Source organism: Salminus brasiliensis, chromosome 9 (assembly GCF_030463535.1).
Source record: "Salminus brasiliensis chromosome 9, fSalBra1.hap2, whole genome shotgun sequence".
In the NCBI taxonomy this organism is placed as follows: domain Eukaryota; kingdom Metazoa; phylum Chordata; class Actinopteri; order Characiformes; family Bryconidae; genus Salminus; species Salminus brasiliensis.
The window spans coordinates 35,354,189-35,376,753 of NC_132886.1; the positions used below are offsets into that span (position 1 = coordinate 35,354,189).

A 22,565-nucleotide genomic window follows, 5' to 3' on the forward strand; every position below is an offset into this window, starting at 1 on the left:
TGGACCAGCCAGTTGTTGATAAAATGGGCAGAACAGTATAGACTACTCATTATTAAACACAAATCCCTTAAATTAAAATCCTTAAACAACACAAGGTGTACAATCAGAATCTGTCCTCCACATAATTTGTAAATATTGCCATTTTAAACAACACAGATAAACAAAACTTGAGAACTTGACAACTATCCCGGATATAATAGCTCAAAAACAAACACACATACACACACAAGGAGTCCTGTAATGACCTGGATATTCTGCTAGCAGTTCACAGTCTGGCCAGTTGGTGGCAGTATTGCAATGTAAATCGTTAAGGCCAGGGTGAATCTGATAGACTGATAAATACTTTACGGATGATTGTGTTTTGTGTCCAGTGTTTCCACACTGCCTACACTTCAAATCATGCCTCAACACAAGTAAACAAGCCAATGTTCTGCTTCAGATCATTTAGAGTTCCTCCTCTGCCTCCTCTCTCTCCTTTTCAGTTTCGTCAGCCCTCTTCTCGTCTTCTGCGGGGTACACCACAAGGCATAACTTCTGCCCCAAGCGTGTCATTTTAGCTGTGCAGAAACAGGATGGAAGAAGTGTCTGATATTGGTTGAAAAATTACAATAGAACATTTTTTTTAAATAATAAAAAAAAAGTGAGCTGTTCTAGCTGTAAAATTAATTATTAATTTAAAATAAAATAAAATATACTGCTCAAAAGCTAACATAAAAGCAGCTGAGGGAAATGCGGTGAGGTAAAAATAGGTTTAAGAACAATAATAAGCAAGTAGAGCAGCTCAAAGCGCTTAATGATGCTAAAAATAATCTAAAAGCAATGATGAAGGAAAGCATGCATGAGTTTGAATGCACAGATTTAAAAACACAGAATCACTGATTCTCATAGAAATATCCTATAATTGTTAACCAGCTTCTAATATGAATTAATCTTTTATAATAAGAAATACACTGATGAGCCGAAACATTAATATAATATGCCTAATATGTTGTTGGTCCCTGCACGTGCAAACAAAACAGCTTCGACCCCCAATGACAGACTTTACAAGGCCTCTGAAGGTGTCCTGTGGTATCTGGCACCAAGACATCACAGTAGATCCTTTAAATCCTGTAAGTGTCGACTAATGCACAATTAAATTGAGATTTGGACAGGGCTTAGCGTGAGCACTCCGACTGGTCGCCGGCTAAGCAGCCCCATGTGCAACAGGGTGCGATGTCATTTGTGTTGTAACACATTCTTTCTGTAACTATTATTAAAAGATTGTATATCACAGTAGAACGTCTGTTGGTTCAAAACAGAGACGATTCATTCAATGAGCTTTGGAGGGCCAACACCCTGGTTGTTGCTGGTTCTTGATTTGTCCCTCATTGGTCCACTCTCTGGATGTACTCACTACTGCTGACTTGTGGCCTCCCAGAAGCCTTGCTGTTTTAGAGATGTTGTGATCCATTCGTCTGGTTATGACAATTTGGCCATAGTCAAAGTCACTCAGGGTTCACATTTGCCTTTTTTTGTTTTGGTAGGTGATGTATACCAGGGACCTGCTTGATTTTTTGGTGATGTTTTGACCAGTTTGGATCTTGTCAAAGTTGTTCAGATTCTTACCCTTGACCGTTTTTCCTGCTTCTAACACATCAACTTCGAGAATTGACTATTCACTTGCTGCCTAATATGTATGTCCCAACCCTGACAAGTGCCACTCTAACCAGATAGTCAATACTGCTCAGTGAATAATCAATATTAATAATCAATGATGTGAAGTGAATAATCAATTATGTAAACATGTTATGGCTGATAAGTGTATATCCCAGACCTTCACATGCACCTGATAACCAATATATGTGAAGTGTCACCATACCAACAAAGCGGGTGAATTTCTTCGGTTTGTTTTCCCAGTAGATGCCAAGGAAGTAGACAGGGACACCGGACAGCATGATGGCCAATCCGATGCCACACACCATGGGCTCAGAGTAGAGTGAGAAAATCAGAAGGAAGGCCCAGAAGAGCAGGTAAATCACTGGCCATGCAAGACTAACCTGTTCAGACAGACAGACAGGATTACACTGCAGACACCATAAATAGACACATAATTACACCACACAAACAGAACAAGGCTAAACCTCAGCACAAATATTGCCATGCAGTGGTGTACACTAATGTAGGTTAATGTGAACACATTAAACCACCCATGTCCTGGAATACTGACCTTTCCCTCAGCTACAAACAAGCGAGTCTGATGTAGTAAATAAACACTGTTTATCTCCAAAACATATCATTCACAAATCCAGGTCTCAAATTCAGACCATATATGGAGTCTAACCTGCAAGTACAGCCTGTTTTAAATCCACAAGTCACAAAAATATATTACATTTACACCTGTTCATCCTACAGCAGTTTACCTAACCTAATGCGAAGCCACCTACTACGGAGTGTTTAAGCCTGGACTGCATTTTGAATGAGACAAAATACACAGAAGCCAATCAGAACAAAGATCATTTGCATATGTTGGTCTTAAAAGTGCCCTATATTGGGAAATGTTTTATCTGGGAATGGTTGAATAATGAGAGTTCAGTACATGGAAGTAACTAACCAGAAACCTCAAACACTGTTGTCTCTTCATTAAAAAGAAAATCAGGCAGAACCAAAACAGAGCTATAAAACAGGCCAATTCCAAAACCCAAAACTGGTCTTGTTATGTTATGTAGGTCCACAACATGTACACTAACCCAGTCCACTAGCAAAATTCAATGCTAAATGCAACAGCTATTCAAAGTGAATATGGTTTAGTGGACAAGGGCCAACTGGAGGACATGCTGCTGCGTGTATTCACATGGAGACTGTGAGTCGGGGAAGCAGCTCAAAAGGCTAAAAAGCTAAAAGCTAATGCTAGCCTGACCAGAGTAGTGAGAAGAACCACCTGGAGGAAGCTGGGGGACCACCAGATGACTGGCTTCAACCTTTTCGGTTTGCTTTTATCACACTTCACTAAAAGAACACCTACAGGCCAGCAACACCATACTGTAGCCTAGGCTAGGCTATGCAGCTCCTGTAAGCTGTTGGACAAGTGCAGGACCTGGGCAGCTAAACTTGTGTACAAAACATTCAGTGGTGGGTTCTACTCCTGCTACGAAAATTTAGGGTAAGAAGCCTGTGAAACGAGGCCCCTTTGCTTTGTATACATGATCTGAAATCTGAAACCTATGGATACTTGTAGAGACTGAGCTCAGTTTTATTCATGATGTTAATGTAGTTACTAAAGTAGTTTTGTATCATTTAAGAAACATTAGGCCATTTCTGTCCCAGAGCAATGCAGTGAAACTTGGACATTCATTTGTTATAGTAGAATTGATTATGGTAATGCTCTGTATTCATGGGATTTCCAAGAAAACAATATATCCTCTACAAAAGGTATTGATTCTACTCTGGTTACCTCTGTATTTGTACTCTATACTGCAGAGATAGAATGGTCAAGGGCTTATTCATGTTGTAAGTGTAATGAATGACTTCAGTAAAATCCTTTGAATGGAAATGTAATATGAAAAAACAAATCATCAGTAATCAAAAAAAAGTTTCAGAACATTTATTATTAGGATGATTCTTAAGTAATAAAAATCTGTATTATTGTGATTATTAAATATAAATATTATTTGAGAAGTACAAATAGAAAATTCTAAATAATCCATTGTTGCAACTAAGAAGATATATAGATATGTACATACATAGTCACTCTATGTGTGACTAAAACTGTTGACACTTAATTGTTATTCAGCTCCAGTACCTTGAATTCAAAAAAAAGAAAAGAAAGAAAGACAGGCGCTGTGTGGAGCCTCACCTTGATTGGTCGATACAAGTCTGGCTGTCTGATACGCAGCACAATCTGCCCGGCGACAGTGACCCCATAAAATAGGTAGTTTATGAAGCCCACATAGTTGATGAGAGTGTACATATCGCTGGTACAGAGCATCAGAAGAGTGGATATACACTGAAAGACAGAGAGACAAACGCAAAGACCGAAAGAAAGTAAATATTTGTGCTTCGAACACGTACCCAGGGCAATTCCCCATGCAGCATGCGGAAATGATCTCCAACAACTTACAGTGAACAGCAGCGCTGGGATTGGGGTGAAACGGTTCACGTGGATCATTGCCAGCAAACGAGGAAGATGGCCTTCTCTTGCCCCAGCAAAGAACAATCTAAGACAAAAAGGTAGAGCAAGATTAGAGAATGAATAAAGCGATATGAAAGGTTTGTGGCCAAAACTGAAGAGGCGAAATTGTCTAGAAGTAAAAGTATCAGCAAATATCTCTTTTGTGCTCCAAAAGCTTTATTTCAATATTCTTAATCTCAAATAAACAGCATTGATTATTAAATAATAGTCTTAAATAAAATGACTACTGTAGCACTGATGATGGAGATACTTAAAATTCATGTTTTTTTTTTCTCATGCCAAAGCTTAGTTGTAGATCTTTAGGAGAGTTTTGCCAAACCGCTGGTCATCAATATTAAATGCAAATAAATTCTTCAGTCTGTTCTTTATTTGAATTGAATAAACCCTGTTCAGTTGCTTGTTACCACATGAAGTATTTTTTTAGGCTGGACGAATAAACCACTTTTTACAGTGTAGTGTGAAGATGTTGCCTGTTATTGGGCAGCTGTGGCCTACAGCTAACAGAAGCAGGCTTGGGACTAGAAGGTCACCCGTTCAATCCCCTGGCTGACAGAAATTAGGGGTTCACAGGTGAGCAAGGCACCTAACCCCCAACTACTTCCTAAGCTCTGAGGTGTCTGCCTATGGGTGTGCTCTCTGTCCTAGTCATGAGTGTTCACTGTCATGGATAAGTTAAATGCGGAGTTTGAATTCTGCTATAGGGCTGTGCAATGGCTGTAAACTGTGCTCCTAATTCTAAAACAAAAAACTTTAAATGGACACACATCTCATTAATTTCTTTTCTTTAACTTTGCACATTGTAGATTTAACTGAAGACATCACAACTATGTAGGAAGACAGGAATTCTGTATATAAGGGCTATTTGACCAATAAGAAGAGTAAGGGAGTGCTGAGTCAGATTACATGGCCTCCACAATAACCTGACCTAAAACCCAATTGAGATGTTGTGGGATGAATTGGACTGCAGAAACCTTTTCAAAAGGAATGATTGAATGAGATGCATGAACATGGTACTGTAGCAATATTGTAGCAATTTATCAATGATATAATAACATCTAAAAAGGTAACAACATTATTTTGTCAAAAAATATCATATAACCTAATTTAATAACTTTCATGTTGATCATTTGTAATAACAAATTACAGTATTGGGTTTTTATTACATTTTTAGGTGAAGTGCAACCTTTTTGTTACACTTCTGATTATTATATTATTGGGAAATTATTGCTTATTATTATATTCTATATGATGAGTAGAGCTGATATAATGGGCAGAGATCATTCCAAACCAGGGATGGTCATAATATTCTGATCTGACTGTGTACATACACCTTTAATATCAGTGGTAAATTCTTAGAGGCTACTTGAGACCAAAGCTACAGCATTTCCCCCCTAGAAGCACCATAAACAAGAGCATTATCTTGAAATGATAGGAATCTTAACAGTACAATGCTTTGATCAAACTGACCTGCTGATAAATGGACTGATATCTTACAAGGCGAGCAAATAGAAGATGGTTTGGGAACAAGAAAAGTTACAGTGATATGATGAAGTAGGTAACGTGGACCACAGCTACTGCTGCTCTGCTGCTGCACTCTTCAAATGTAATTGTTTAAGCACATCTTTAACTACATATAAATACAAGTGGTGTCAATTAATTAAACTGTTTAATTGCATTAATCACAACACTATTCTGTTATAAATTATGATTAAATCACAAGTTAAAATGCTAGCTAGCACGTCCTTTTTGGCGGTAGAACAAATCAATGTGTGGTATATAAAGGATAAAAGGATAAAGGTGCACGTATTCGTCACTGTACAGTGTGGACTGTACAGCGAAATGTGTCCTCCGCATTTAACCCATCTGGTAGTGAACACACACTCACACACACACACGTGTTAGGGGCAGTGAGTACACACACACACCCAGAGCGGTGGGCAGCCAACTCCAGCGCCCGGGGAGCAGAGAGGGTAAAGGGCCTTGCTCAGGGGCCCAACAGTGGCAGCTTGCCGAGCCCGGGAATCGAACCCACAACCCTGTTATCGATATCCTGGCGCTCTAACCGCTGAGCCACCACTATGGTGAGGTATAAATGGTATAAATGTGGTATAAATCTGAGTGGAGATTTGAGAAATTTAGCCTCGAACACGACGAAGCTCGGACACAGACGTTTTAATAGAGAAAATGCTTAAACATCTTTTTCAAAGGTAAATGCGCATCTTTAATCAGTCATTGAACTGGATTAGGCGACCTAACAGAGGAGCAGCAGAGTGTGTGTGCATGTGAGAGAGAGATGAGGGAGGGGGACAAGAATGAGAGTTAGTTATGAGATTCAATTATATTTCAGCATAAAGTGCAATCTACCCTCTAAGCTTAACAGTAGCGACACTGTGTTTACATTGCTTAATAAAAGTAATTGCCCCACATGCCATTGATGCCAGAGAGAATGTTGACTCCGGCTACAGGGCAATCGACACGCCTGTGGACCAGTTAATCCCTTTAATGAACATCTTCCGTCACCTAATACATTCCATGCCACGACACCTCGCTAGCGTCATAATTTGACTTTGTTTATTAACATGACTGCGTATAATTATGCATAAAATCACATTTCCTGTCAAAGCCAAATGGCATGATCCGACTTACCGAGAGGAGGTGAAGAGGGAGCCGTTGACGCCCCCAAAGGTGGACAGGGCCACAGACATAGGCATAATCCATGACATCACGCCCAACAGCTTCTCACCAAATGTCTGCAAGGGAGAGGTAGGCGTGGCGAGACAGTTAAATAGGCGAGGACATTTAATACGCAAGCAGGAACAAAAGAACAATAGAGCACATCAAGTTAGTACAGGTGAATGTGTATTTGGCGTTAATGGCAGAGGAATCAGGTTGTCTAATAGTGTGATGAATGGGGCGTCTATTCTTCTGCAGAATGAGGAACCCAGTAAGCTGCTTATTGTGTACAGGGCAGGTACAGGGATGGGACGAGCGACTCACCACAGCTACAGCGTTGGAGGCCAGCAGCTCGTTGGGGCTCATGGCTGTGATGTACGCCACGTTTGCAAACACATAAACAAATGTCACCAGCGGTATGGAGATGAAGATTGCCCGAGGCAGGTTTCTGTTGGAGAGAGTCAAACTGCAATTACTGCATTCTGTTTATGCAGTTTAAAGGTACAGGTTAGGATTCTTCTGGGTTATAACCCATTTCCTTATAGTTGTCTAAGAACTGAGATCTGTCCAAAATCTACAAAAAAATACAAGTTTATGTGAAGAACTGAAATCAAGGCCATATTTGGTAGATAAAAGTCCTTGCTAGACACAGCAAACTATTATATAACTGTAAAGGATCTGCTGAAAGGTTTCTATGACAAAACTGAATCCTAAATACAGGGTCCACAGTTAACTGAAGAAATTACTGTACAAATGTCTGTAGGTATCTGAAGTGGGTTTTCCAGCCACCTTTACCCACATGCTTTCATGTCTCAGGCTGGATGGGGTGCAGTTACATGACTACACACGTAGCAGTATGTATTTAAGGGTACAGTACATGAACACACAGAGTTGGGAAAATACGAACAGAATGAAGTAATAATCTAAATGGGCAAGATGATATCCCAGTGCCATCCATACATTTACATTTACATTTATGGCATTTAGCAGACGCTTTTATCCAGAGCGACTTACAAGGTTACTCGTATTACAGAGGTGGGCCAATGTAGTGTAAGGAGTCTTGCCCAGGGACTCTTATTGGTGTAGCGCAGCATAGTCACCCAGACCGGGAATCGAACCCTGGTCTCCCACATGGTGTTGTTGTAACGCAATGGTAGGTGGTGGTGTTATCTGTTGCGCCACACCAACCACTATATAGTATCACAATAGAAGTTACTACGCTTGGATAAGGTGATTAAGATGGTTAGTAAGATGATGTAGCAGGAGTGTGTTTGGTGCTATCAGAATTGCGATGGAAAAACTTTCATGGTGTACATAAAGTGAAGCAAAAACTTGGGAATCATGGTCATGGTCAATGCTTGGAATTTGATTTCGTTTTTGCAAATGGCTTCTATTTCTGTGAGATTTAGGTTAAGGATCATTATCCTACTGTAGAAGTCATTCGATTTATTGTCTATTTCTTGTGATGTTTGGTTTTCAGAATTTTGCTGAATCCATTCTTCCCTCTTCCAGTGAAATATTCCCAGTGCAACTGGCTGCAATATATTCCAAAAGCCTGATTAATCCACCCTGTGCTTAACAGTTGAAAAGTGTTCTTTTTTAAATATGAAATTCTGCCCCCTTTTATCTCCAAACATACATTTGATAACTACTGCCAAGATGTAAATTGTAACTTCATCAGTCCTCAGGACCTGTTTTTCTAGAATGCATCAGGGCTTATTTAGGCGTTCCTTTGAAAACTCCTGACAGTGAATTTTGTGGTGAGGATGCAGGAAGGTTGTCTTTTCTGATGACTGTTCCATGGCGGTCATATTTGTGCAGTTGCCACTGCACAGAAGAACAGTGCACCACCACTCCAAAATACTCCTAAAAGTCTTTTTCACAGTCTGGATTTTGATTTGCCTTTTGAGCAAACCTATAAGCACTTCTCTCTGAAAGTTCTAGGCCTACGTTGACCCCTGAAACACAAAACGAGTTACTAACTAATTACTAACTCCTTATAGCTTTTTCTTGCTTTGTGGACATTGTTTTTTAATTATCAGAGTGCTAGGAAGCTGCTTAGAGGAGCTCTCTGGCTGCTGATTGTTGGGACGATGTTTAAATAGTCAGAATTTATGAAGCTTTGACTCATGTATCTATTTACTATGCCACTGTAACTCTCCTGACCAACATGCATGGGGTAAGGGTAACCAAAAAAATCCTGTGGCTGTCAAGGGCTTTTATACACGATTGTGTATGTGTATTTATGTATTTATAAAATGTTAATGATGTCTGAAAGATCCTGAATCTGATCAGCAACATCTATGACAAATAAGTAATGCATAATAATCGGTTAAATAAATGTATGCACTTTACCTGTGTGGATCAATGAGCTCCTCTGTGACATAGTTGAGAAAGTTCCAGCCTCCATATGCGAAGGATCCCTGCAGGAAGGCTAGAGCAATGCGGCCCACATCATATTCATGGAAAGGCTCGAATGCATGGGCTGGCTCCAGCCAGTAAAAATGCCCTGGAACCACATACAGACCAATCTGCTCGCTTGTCAAATGTTATTTCACACTGTGATCACAACTGCCATCTTAAAAATGTTGTAGGTTTATAGTTACTGTTAACTCATTCTGTCTCTCATTTGGTTGTGTCTAATTTATTAACAACCTTCTAAACTCTCACTGGACCATAATGGGACCCCCACTGACCAGAGCTCTTATACCTAAAGCTTCAGAGTAGAAGTCGTGCTCTAGGATCAGATTCCTCTGTAATTTATGATGATTGTACTGATATGCACAGATCCTCCACTCTTAAAAGAGAGTTCTTTAAGGGTTATTTGGCAAAGCCAGTTCTTCTCTGTTAAACTATGATAAGCGATCTCCAATTGGTTAAAGGGTTGATGGAATACCTTTTGTGAAATTTCACATTCTCCTTAAAATGGAGTAATACCTGGTCCACAGTCGACTTGTGCGAGTCCCTTTACATTAATGAAAGCGGTCCCAGTTGGGCTACAGTCAGTAACTGTAAAAATACAAACTTCACCGCTATGATAGGTGTGCCTGATCTAATGAAAATGAGTGTAGGCATGAGGTAGGTAATAAACTGTGTGTATTCAGGCAGTGAATAAACCCAGCTGTAATGGTGAGAGCTACCTTTGCATATCTGCACGATGCCCATGATGATGATGAGGCCCAAGGCGAGTAGCTTGCCACCGGTGAAAACGTCTTGCACCCGTGTTGCCCAGCGCACACTGAAGCAGTTCACCCATGTTAGTAACACTGTAGGGCACAGAAGAAATATCTTTAATTCAGTTCTTCATCAACTTCATTTGCACAAAGAAGGGAATGAAGTGAAATCGGAGAACAAATAGAAAGGTGTTAAGATTTCACTGATGTATTTAAGGAACCTGCTTGTCCAGGTCGAGAGAACGTTCACACTGTACATCTTTTTTTTGCAGACTGAGGTGCTTTTCCAGTGTCTTTGCATGCCTTGTGTGCCTTTCGGACTTAAAGTGTCAAAGTTGGTCAGTCACTTCCATTGAAAGTTAAGAAGGATATCTTCTTCTTCTGCAAAGTCAACATACTAAATGTACAAAAAACATTTGTTTGACAGCAACAACATCTGTCTGCAAATCGTTGTAAGCAAAATTACATTCATTTGCACGGGATTTGCTACGTTGTTGGCTTCTGGAGCGAATGCATTTAGCTAACATGTGAAACTCCGGGTCCTTGGTTCACCGTCCACGACCGATACCACTGCTGCTCTGAATATGTGGACCTCTATAGAGGTGGCCGAGCTCTGAACCCCTAAAACTGAGGAAGAGCTATCTAATTAAACTATGAAATCTAAGAAACTGCACACACAGTCAACCAGCAGATCATCGGTTTATTGTAGGTGAGTTAGCCAGCTCAGCTGAGAGGGGCTCAAACACAAATTAGCCCATTGTCCCTACTACAGCATTTTACTTATATACAGCAGATTCATTTAGGCCAAGTGCAAGATCTCCTCACTTCTTCTAAAGCTCTCTTCCACATCTTTCTGCAACCTATCAGAGCAGAGGAAAATCTCATGCTTTTCTCACTGGTGTCTGAAACCCCTCACAGTTAAGCACTGATGTTGATCTCCTCTTTTCGTCTAAGAGGGGGTTTAGAAAAAAGATTTCAGAAACCAGTGAAACCATATTAAGACCTGCTTTATTTCTCCCCAGACAAATATAAGAAAAGGCATTTTCTTTTGTGACAGCAGCTTTATGATAATATGCTATTGTTTCCATTTTTTGTTTATTAGAGCATTAAGCCACAATAAAAGTACAATATTTGAAATAACTGTGCTACACTGTCCCGATCTAACCTTCCACCTACAAGGTAATATTGTATTCACAAGCTAACATGGTAGTCACGATACAACAACACATGTTGCGATTAATAAAACATGATATATAGTACTGTAACATGCTTAGTACTAACTGATCAGACCTAAAGTGGTGGTTCAACAGTTGTGACAATTGCAATGGAGGAGGGATTAATAATTACAGCCCTTCATGGATTAAAGTCATGACATGCTAGCAGCATGTAGTTTTTTCTGGACAGTTCCTGTACAGCTTTGCCGCAATACCCAGCAAGTCATTGTTTCAATACAAACAGGCAAAAAGTTTTTACTTTTCTAAAAGATTTCTTTTAGATTTCTTGAAATCTGTAGTTCATTTTATTCATTAGAATAATTATTGAAAACTATTCAAGATGACAGAACAGATTCTATTAGGATTTTTTTCATAGATGGGTATGCCCAGCCAAGCCACTAGTTAATGCTTCGTGAGCAGAACTGAAGGACTAGAAGAATCCGTTACATCTTATGGCCCAAACTAAAGGCCTAGATCTAATAGTCACTTGGTGCAAAAACAATGTCATGTTTTCAATCCATGAAGTTCAGGAACAACGAGTGAAAATGAAGCACTTCAGTCTGCAAAATCATGTACAGTGTGAAACCCACTATGTGTGAATCAGTAAAAGCTATGAAACTGACAAAAACAAAAACAGGTTTTCTGAGACAAATCTGCACCATGACCTATGATCACTGTTCTTTGAACAGTATGGGGTTTTACCTCACCAAGCTAGTCAGGACAATGTTTTAGAATCTTGCCAAAACCTTGTTGGCTGTAAATCTGTCCAAACAAGTCAAAACACACTACTTCCATCTGTGCTGAACTACTATACATTGTTATTAAACATTTAAAATGACACTAGAACATTGCTTCAGAACCATATTGCATTCACCACACTATACAAAAGACCATGGACAGGTAAAGCTAAAGTAAAAGTCAGAGCACCCTTTATTTAATTCCAGTCCAAACTCCTCATTCTTCAAGAGATATTCCTAAGGTGATTAGATGAGATTAGAAGATACTATCTACTTGCAAAAGAGTTCCAAAGCTCAATTCAATGATACAGAGAAAATGGAACCCCCCTGACAACTGATCTACTAGACCACCAAACCTACCTCCATCAGATTACTAGCACTTAAAGCCGTCATTGCAGAGAAAGGGGAGAAAATCAAGCTCCACTCTTACTACACATCTGAAAACATCTACAGGTGTTTCTGTCTATCTGCTGTGGCAGTCCGTGGTCTCATTCTTTGTTTAGCTTGACTGAGCATTGATAGTGGTGCTGAAATCTCCTGATGTTCTCAGAACAATAGGTTGACCACCCCAGAGTCCAGGTCTCAGCATCATTGAATTTGTTTGAGAGGATTTGGATGGTGAGAAGCAGAAAATGCTTCTAGGGACTAATGCTTCTAAGCTAAGGACTTATTTGGCTGATCTTTGGAGGTATGGAAAAATCTCGCTGTAGATTGCTCAGAAAATCTAAAAGTGAGTCTCCTGAAAAGAATGGAGGGTGTTACAAAGGTAAAGGTGGACACTCTAAACACTCAAACATCTGATATCAGATTCTGGTGCTGAGGTTTCTGTATAATTTTTGCACCTTACTGTAACATTGTCATTATGGACCATGATGCCAAACCAAACCTGCAATAACCGTATCGTAGCCGTAGCGTTACTCATCTTCTACATGTTCATGTCTACAGTCAAGTTTGCTGATTAATCCAGTGCTTTATGACATTATTTTTCCAACTTACAGAGGCAAACAGCAGCAAGCAGGCGCAGGCCACTTTCTGTGGCAAAGCAGGTGGGGAAGAGGGGCTGGAGAACGTAGTTGGAGAAGGTGAGGGCAATGACAGCCTGGTTGGTGGGATAGATGACCAACAGTGCGATCCACAGCCTCAGGAACCTGTTCAACACAACTCATACTGTCAGTATAAAAGTACACAGAGAACACTGCGTTCTTTCACAGAACCCTCAAGGCAGAGGATTAGGAATGCTCCCAAACTAGTTCGCAGCTAATAATTACCTGGCTGTTAGGTAAGGTTAGGTTATTATGATATCTAGGTCAGACCGACATCTTTATTATTACGAGCTTTTTATATCTATTCCAATGGAAAACACTCCTCTGTCTGAACACATCAGTGATCAACCAAGACTGGTTTCTGAAATTTATAAACAGTGTTTCTGTAGCTATGGACACTTTTTGTCAACTTGGCTGCAAAATGCTGCAAAAATTTTTTTTACATTTTTCCAAATATTTAAATACACCAAGCATTTTTTCAGGTACACCTAAAGACCTAAAAACCTTGCAGGTACGGCCTTCCCATTCACCAGATCTGAATCCAACTGAGCATGTTTGGGATGTGGTTAAACAGATGTTTGGCAGCATGAAAGTGCTCCTGCTGAAGATTCTTCAGATATGTTTCTTCTCAAATTAAGGGTATTAGTTAACAGTAACAGACTCCACTCTTCTACGAACGCTTCACACTGCATGTTGAAACTGTGATTGCTGTGAGGATCTGATTGCATTTAGCAACGAGAACTTGTGAATAAAGTGAGTACATAACATCATGTGGCGACACTTATCCCAAAAGTATTGGATGAAGCTCCAGTGCTCAGAGCTCCGCAGCCCAAGGCTGGTAGGGTGGGGTTCTTTCCCCTCTAACCTAATGCTTTGCATTTGGCATAGTAACCCCATCTTCCAGTCTTTAGGAAACTCTTGTCTATGGAGATTGTACAAGCGTAAAAGTGTGTGTTGGTTGACTAATGAGAAGAGGTGTTTGGATCCTTTTGGACATGTAGTCTACCAGCCAATCACAATTCATTTTAAAAACAAATATTTTGGGCTGAAATGTTATCTGATAACTACTGTATGTAAACGCCTGAGGCATCAGGCTACTGTTCAAAAGTTTGGAAACCTATATCCAAGTGTTTTATCCAGGTTTGTGCACTTTATAGTGTCCGAAGTGTCAGTAAGTTCACATCCACTGTAGAGGATTTTAAAGTTTATTATTACGAGCTTTTTATATCTATTCCAATGGAAAACACTCCTCTGTCTGAACACATCAGTGATCAACCAAGATATGTATGGTTTCTTACCACATAAAGCAATCTCAAATAGACTTGTTTGCATGGTTTCTGAAATCTATAAACAGTGTTTCTGTAGCTATGGACACTTTTTGTCAACTTGGCTGCAAAATGTTTTTTCATTTTTAAATTTTTTTTCAAATATTTAAATACACCAAGCATTTTTTCAGGTACACCTAAAGACCTAAAAACCTTGCAGGTACGGCCTTCCCATTCACCAGATCTGAATCCAACTGAGCATGTTTGGGATGTGGTTAAACAGATGTTTGGCAGCATGAAAGTGCTCCTGCTGAAGATTCTTCAGATATGTTTCTTCTCAAATTAAGGGTATTAGTTAACAGTAACAGACTCCACTCTTCTACGAACGCTTCACACTGCATGTTGAAACTGTGATTGCTGTGAGGATCTGATTGCATTTAGCAACGAGAACTTGTGAATAAAGTGAGTACATAACATCATGTGGCGACACTTATCCCAAAAGTATTGGATGAAGCTCCAGTGCTCAGAGCTCCGCAGCCCAAGGCTGGTAGGGTGGGGTTCTTTCCCCTCTAACCTAATGCTTTGCATTTGGCATAGTAACCCCATCTTCCAGTCTTTAGGAAACTCTTGTCTATGGAGATTGTACAAGCGTAAAAGTGTGTGTTGGTTGACTAATGAGAAGAGGTGTTTGGATCCTTTTAGACATGTAGTCTACCAGCCAATCACAATTCATTTTAAAAACAAATATTTTGGGCTGAAATGTTATCTGATAACTACTGTATGTAAACGCCTGAGGCATCAGGCTACTGTTCAAAAGTTTGGAAACCTATATCCAAGTGTTTTATCCAGGTTTGTGCACTTTATAGTGTCCGAAGTGTCAGTAAGTTCACATCCACTGTAGAGGATTTTAAAGTTTATTATTACGAGCTTTTTATATCTATTCCAATGGAAAACACTCCTCTGTCTGAACACATCAGTGATCAACCAAGATATGTATGGTTTCTTACCACATAAAGCAATCTCAAATAGACTTGTTTGCATGGTTTCTGAAATCTATAAACAGTGTTTCTGTAGCTATGGACACTTTTTGTCAACTTGGCTGCAAAATGTTTTTTCATTTTTAAAATTTTTTTCAAATATTTAAATACACCAAGCATTTTTTCAGGTACACCTAAAGACCTAAAAACCTTGCAGGTACGGCCTTCCCATTCACCAGATCTGAATCCAACTGAGCATGTTTGGGATGTGGTTAAACAGATGTTTGGCAGCATGAAAGTGCTCCTGCTGAAGATTCTTTAGGTATTAGGTGACACAATTATGTCAACATGGACCAGAATATCAAAGAAACGTGTCCAACATTTTACGGAATCCATGCCACTCTTCCCAGTATTAGTATAGTGCTACTAATAAAGTGCTCTATGAGTGTTTATTTGGCAAATACTTTGTATGTGATAATAAAAGATTTTTATGCTAAAAATGCAGAAAACTGCCAGGGCTCATAAGTGTGTATCATTGTAGGAACAGCTAAAACTGAATAAAAGTATTGAGAGAATTCAGTTGTTTGTTGCTGTGCAGCATAGTTTATTTTACACAAATAATAGTGTCCGTCTGCAAAATATTAACTGGTGGCTATAAGCTTTCATTACTCACTAGCTAAATTAGCTTCATAGCCCCAGTGCAAAAATAAGACAGACACCAGAACTCTTCTGGCTGATAAACTACACTTGAGATAAGTGTGTAAATTGGATAGCCTTCTGAACTACTCCGGCAAGACAAGGACACACTGCTAGAGGAAGAAGCAATAAATATTACCCGGCTAGGCTCCCAAAGATGTCCTTAACATAGGAATAGTCTCCTCCAGACTTGGGGATGGTGACTCCCAGCTCAGCATAGCACAGCGCTCCAATGGCAGTGATGACCCCCGTGGATATCCACACAATGAGAGCTAGGCCCACTGAACTGGAATTCTCCAAGACTCCTTTTGGACTAACAAAGATCCCAGATCCAATGATGTTACCTGGGGGAGGGAGATAGTTGAGAATACATCCAGCCAACAGTGGTACAGTGCTTAGAAACTGACCATTGCTGAAGGGCTAAAGGATGAAAAAGATTAACTCTAGCTCTAGACCAACATAAGGTATGTTTTCATTTGAGTCTGATGGTTTAGCTAGTCTACCAGCATGACCATCCTGACCAAGCTAGTCTACCAGCTAGTCCAAGCTTGTTGAGCAGAAAGACCAGCATGACCAGACTGACCACACTGCTCCACCAGTATGACCAGCTGATATAACAGCTAAACCATCAACTCAATTGAAAACATAACCTAATGCTGGTCAATAAACAAGCTGATCAAGCCAGTTTAACCAGCTAGGCCTACCAGTATAGGGTACGTTTTTGCATGGATGACCAGTTTTTCAACTACCTTGACCACCGAAGACCAGCTTAGACCATCTGAAACCAGCTACCAGCAGAAGCTGGTCTTGAGCTGGATTTTTCTTTTTTAGCAGGGACATTAGAGCACATTTGCTCATCTGGTGTTTCTTCTCAAATTAAGGGTATTAGTTAACAGTAACAGACTCCACTCTTCTACGAACGCTTCACACTGCATGTTCAAACTGTGATTGCTGTGAGGATCTGATTGCATTTAGCAACGAGAACTTGTGAATAAAGTGAGTACATAACATCATGTAGCGACACTTATTCCAAAAGTATTGGATGAAGCTCCAGTGCTCAGAGCTCCGCAGCCCAAGGCTGGTAGGGTGGGGTTCTTTCCCCTCTAACCTAATGCTTTGCATTTGGCATAGTAACCCCATCTTCCAGTCTTTAGGAAACTCTTGTCTATGGAGATTGTACAAGCGTAAAAGTGTGTGTTGGTTGACTAATGAGAAGAGGTGTTTGGATCCTTTTGGACATGTAGTCTACCAGCCAATCACAAATCATTTTAAAAACAAATATTTTGGGCTGAAATGTTATCTGATAACTACTGTATGTAAACGCCTGAGGCATCAGGCTACTGTTCAAAAGTTTGGAAACCTATATCCAAGTGTTTTATCCAGGTTTGTGCACTTTATAGTGTCCGAAGTGTCAGTAAGTTCACATCCACTGTAGAGGATTTTAAACACGGTGGTGGCAATATTGAGCTCTGGGCTGGTTTGCTCCCATCGAAACTGGTACATTGAACAAAGTGGTTGGAATATAGAAGAAGGATTACCTTAGAAAACCATTACAGCATTACATCAACTCATCAGCTAAAGCAAATATACTGTTTATTTGTAATTTAACATACTGCCAATAACAAAAACATTAAATATCGTGTGCGTGTAAGGAGAGTAATTGCACATTAAATGTTACGTTTTGTCTATCCAGTATATTAAAATTTAAACCGTCCCTTGTCTAGCTTATAGCATTGGATTTTAACCTGTTTCATGCTATTAAAAGAGAATCACAGCTATTAATAATACCATAAGTGATGCCATACTTTTGAACAGTAGTGCACTGTATACTTTGCTTGTTGTGGCTTTTAAAAGCTTCAGACTTCTGGTTGCCCTAATTGAACAATTCTGGCTCAGTAGGTTTCAAACCTCTCTAAATCACTTTGTTTATCATGCAGGAAAACTAAATGGAATTGCATGTGCTACCATACCAGTGTCACTTCTGTGTACCACCAGCTAAGTCACTGGTGGTCCAATGGTGGTCCCTTTCCATTGATAGAAGGTGTATAGGAAGGCTGATAAACTGCTTAGTAACAGATGGGCTACAGTCCTCTATAAGGTAGGAGCACAACGGCCCATGGGGGTAGCTACAAGAAAGTGTACATAATAAACAGGAACCCGACATACAGCTGTATGCAAAAGTTTGCTCATCCCCTTTGCCCAAACTAGTACAGTTTTGCATACTGTTGTATACTCATCCTGTCACAGGGAGGAGTGAGTGCAAGCCGTTGGAGCGAGCGCAGGGATTAACCCAGTAATCCTGGATCTCCATTCAAACTACGACGCTGTTAATCCTTTTAATGAATGTTTCGTCTGGACATGGGAGTGAAGATGTTCTAGGAGGTGCACTGAGTTTTAGTTTTTTGTTTCAGGTGTAACTAGAATTTTTGTGTGTGTATGCAAGAGAAGCTGCTAAAAGTGGAGAAGATGTGCCTACTGCATCTGAGCACCACGGTCCTTGTTCGGTGACCTACTCGGAGTGCAATGCATTTGCTGTCGTTACCGTATTACGGCCGGCCTGACTCCCTCTCTATCCTCTTCATCCGGCAAATCCACCTATGCCTCATAATCCGTACCAACTCAGCTGTAAGTCTGGAACTCAAAATAGTGACTACTACAAATCTGTGTCACTGTGAAAAAGGGCATCAGTGAGAAGGAATTTCCATTGCCTGTCATTAGGTGCGTACGTGGCAGGCAGGCAGGAACCATCAGGTTGACACTTGGACAGAATTACGTGTTCCAACAGGACAGTGACCCCCAACACACATCGAATGTGGCTGTAAAATGGGTAAAGCAGGCGAACATTAAGCCTTTGGAATGGCCTCAAAATATGTGAACTGTGATTAAAAGTCAGGAAATTTAATTGAACACTACCAATGAACACTGATGTTCCCAACTGTGCTTTAAGCAGTCTTTTATCCTACTAGGTACATGAGCAAAAGTTTGGGCACCCCTGATCAGGTTACATGCGTTTCAATTCCACCAAGAAATCCAAATTCCAACCGGAATTCTGCCAGAAGCTTGTTGATGGCGACCAGAAGCGCACCTAGTGCCCCAGAGAAAGATACAGAATATACATACATACATACATACATACATACATTTTATTATATATTTTCTATTATATGTAAATATCTAAGATACATAATAAGCTTGTTGGTGGCGACCAGAAGTGCACCTAGTGCCCCGGAAAAAGATACAGAATATACATACATACATACATACATTTTATTATATATTTTCTATTATATGTGAATATCTAAGATATATAATAAGCTTGTTGGTGGCGACCAGAAGTGCACCTAGTGCCCCGGAAAAAGATACAGAATATACATACATACATACATTTTATTATATATTTTCTATTATATGTGAATATCTAAGATACATAATAAGCTTGTTGATGGCGACCAGAAGCGCACCTAGTGCCCCGGAAAAAGATACAGAATATACATACATACATACATTTTATTATATATTTTCTATTATATGTAAATATCTAAGATATATAATAAGCTTGTTGGTGGCGACCAGAAGTGCACCTAGTGCCCCGGAAAAAGATACAGAATATACATACATACATACATACATACATTTTATTATATATTTTCTATTATATGTAAATATCTAAGATACATAATAAGCTTGTTGATGGCGACCAGAAGCGCACCTAGTGCCCCGGAAAAAAAAAACTTTATTTTATATAATAGCTAGTATATATGGTATAAAATGTCTACTTTCGCCTCATCTTAACCTACCTTACCCTACCTACGAATAAAAGTTACAAAGGTTAGTCTAACTCACCCACAATAATACCACAAGCGCTGAGGAGGCCAATCTCCTTCTTCAAGGCCACTCCTGAGCTTTCAGGCTCCTTGCTAGAGGCGTGCTTGCTGGCTCCTGAGGAACCCCTCTGCCGAGGACCATCATCCATCTCTCCAGTCAGGGTTTTTGACAAAAGTAGAAGCTACAAAACTGGCCTTTTAAACGGTGTGCTGGAGAAAGTTTAGGCGTTTATCCGCTCACCCATGGAGGGTCGTTAATAGGCGTATAAAAAAAGGGCCAAACCAAAAACTACGCGATTTTCTGAAGGGGCTGACCTCTACACACGACATTGTGCTTTGGTCAGAATGTAAATACAACGTTGTCCAGACGTGATTGCATATTTAGCTGTTTTGGACAGTTTTATTATGATTTTTTAAGTATGAATTGGACAGAGTATAGGTGGATAAACACTCAAATAATAGCAGAACAGGCATATAAGGTAACTTAGAGAACTTGGCTAGTATTTGTAGTCCACCTATAGATGGATGATTTTTCAGAAAGAGTTTTTCTGTTAAATATTTAGTCAGTAAACAAAAAATACATTCTAGCTAGATAGCTATGTGACTAACTAACGAGCTAGAGGCACCAGCTAGATAACTTAATTAGCTAGCTGTCAACTTAGCCAACATACTCTAAAGTCCCTTAGCACTTCAAACCCACTCCAGTTGTACACGAGTAGCCTAACTTACATGTAACTGAGCGAATATAGTGACTACCCACCTCTACTGTTATTAAGTGTACAAACTTAATAACATCCTCGTAATTTTGCTCTATTCGCCTTTAATCGTGTGTGCTGTGATGAATAAGCCGCTCAACACCTCTCTCTCTCTCTCTCTCTCTCTCTCTCTCTGCCTCTCTCTGCCTCTCTCCCTCTCTGCCTCTCTCCCTCGGCTGTGGCGACAACGCGTTGTTATGTCGAACTGTCAGCCAAGAGGTATCCAGCCGTCCGCGTCCTGATCTGTGATTGGTCGGAAGTCGGCGAACTGCTTGTATGAACGAACTACTAGCCAATCCCAGCGCGGGAGTAGGAATACTGTCAGCCAGTCTTAGCGAGGGAGGGCGGGATTACGGAATACGGGTGGGGAAACAAATAAACAATGAGTTGTGAGAACGCCCGAGTCTAAACTTAACCCTTTGAAGCCTGATTATTGATATTTTGGTCAAATTAATTAATTAATTATTTCAAATAAAAATTAAATTGAATTGAAAAATTTAATTTAATTGAAAATTAAATTGAACATATAAAGTATATATGCTGTATCATATCAAAAGACACCATAATGCAATACAACAGACCACACAACTATTAACCAAAGGACAGACTAGACATGAGAATGGAGAGATTGTACATTTAGCTATGTATTTTTATTAAGACGCACTGATTTGCAGTCCTCATTAGCCTGGATCCTTGAATTTTTAATTGATTTTAATTAGATACCCCAGATGCGTTCAATCAGTCAAAGCATGTCTGATCTCTGAAGTTTGCTTTCCTTTAGAACAGCAGAGGCTAAGCTAACCCTGCTAACAAACACAGGACGTGGACTGCCACCACTCAACACGCACCAAGATCTTTCATTTCTTTTCACACAATCAAATCAATGTTGTTTAGAAGATGTATGAGGTGGTTAAGGCAATGTGTAAAGGGCCATCAAAAATGGTTCAACAGTATGACTGACTGTGCTGATGCCATTTTCACGGTCACACAGGTTGTCTCATCAATGTTGGGGAAGAGCACCACAGCTGTTGTAGTGTTGTCAGTATTGAAAGTTGTGATGCTACAGTTGGTATCTGCATTGTAGATATTGTTGTATTGTAGTATTGACTCGAACAGCTTTTGTGAATATATATATATATAATACAAATTATTTGCATCCTTAATTCAAAGACTTAGATACTTCCAACAAACCTTTAACTCACAATCCACACAGTTTCAATATCCACCCATGAGCCAGGACTGCCTCAACCTATCAAATATCTAGAGTCTAAAGTCTAAAGCACAGTCTGTCCAACCCCACCGAACCTATATGCTTTTTTTTTATCTGCTGATTTCCTGTTATGGTACTTCACGCCAATAATTCTGGAGAACACCACCACTGCCATGTAGAGTCACCGACATCGGCCAACGATGACAAAAGACCCCTATATACATTTTGGGTCATTGTTTGCACTCATGCCTCTAAGACCATGCCATATTTTGGCAACAAAGTGTATGTGACGAGAAGCCAAAAAACACTAAAATTGTGTTAAGAAGAGCTGGAGAAATATTTATTGGGCTTGAATAGAATTTTAAGCAGTTGTATTTAAGGAGAACATATCATGGGGAATGTAGTGCTTTAAAAAAATGAATAGGACTTCAATGGAAAACAGTCTTGTAAAATTTGACAGGACACAAACATCATAAGTGGACCTCAGAAAAAAAAAATCTCAAATATGGGCCTCTTAATGCTTGTATTAACTAATCTGCTTTGCATATCCTTTTCAGGGTTGTTTTGAGAGAAATGCATCTCTGGGTTGACTTCTTCCAACTTCAGTAACCATTAAATATACATTAAACACTACATCAAACTGTTTAAAAATCCATAAAGGTCTTACTTCGGGCCTACTTAGGCACTGTTTGTGAAGCAAGGATAGGGTTCACAGTGTTCCTTTATGGATTTTACATTGCCATGTCTAGCCATCTGTAACATCCGGCCCAGTTTTGCCCTCATCTGTGTGTTTTCCCTGTGTTTACATCCCCCCAAGCGCTTTTGTCCAT

The 22,565-nt window shown here is 39.8% G+C and overlaps 1 protein-coding gene across 1 annotated transcript; it reads right to left on the reverse strand.

The window, feature by feature from the left end:
- Nucleotides 1-102: 102 nt before the first annotated feature.
- On the reverse strand, nt 103-20,142 carry slc7a8b (solute carrier family 7 member 8b). Its single transcript, XM_072688279.1, has 11 exons — nt 19,790-20,142; nt 16,086-16,290; nt 12,962-13,113; nt 9,982-10,107; nt 9,197-9,350; nt 7,166-7,289; nt 6,815-6,918; nt 4,097-4,193; nt 3,833-3,982; nt 1,859-2,036; nt 103-557 (listed from the first exon to the last, which is right to left on the reverse strand). The coding sequence occupies exons 1-11, from the start codon at nt 19,917-19,919 to the stop codon at nt 445-447; spliced, it is 1,533 nt and encodes a 510-aa protein (XP_072544380.1). The 5' UTR covers nt 19,920-20,142; the 3' UTR covers nt 103-444.
- Nucleotides 20,143-22,565: the final 2,423 nt, after the last annotated feature.

Bases quoted from the DNA above. Each gene is read 5' to 3' on its own strand.
- slc7a8b (XM_072688279.1), bottom strand. From the start codon at position 19,919: ATGGATGATGGTCCTCGGCAGAGGGGTTCCTCAGGAGCCAGCAAGCAC. The intron at 6,919-7,165 runs GTGAGTCGCTCG...TCTCCCTTGCAG, and splicing joins CCTCCAACGCTGTAGCTGTG to ACATTTGGTGAGAAGCTGTT. The intron at 3,983-4,096 runs GTAAGTTGTTGG...TCTGTCTTTCAG, and splicing joins TCCCAGCGCTGCTGTTCACT to TGTATATCCACTCTTCTGAT.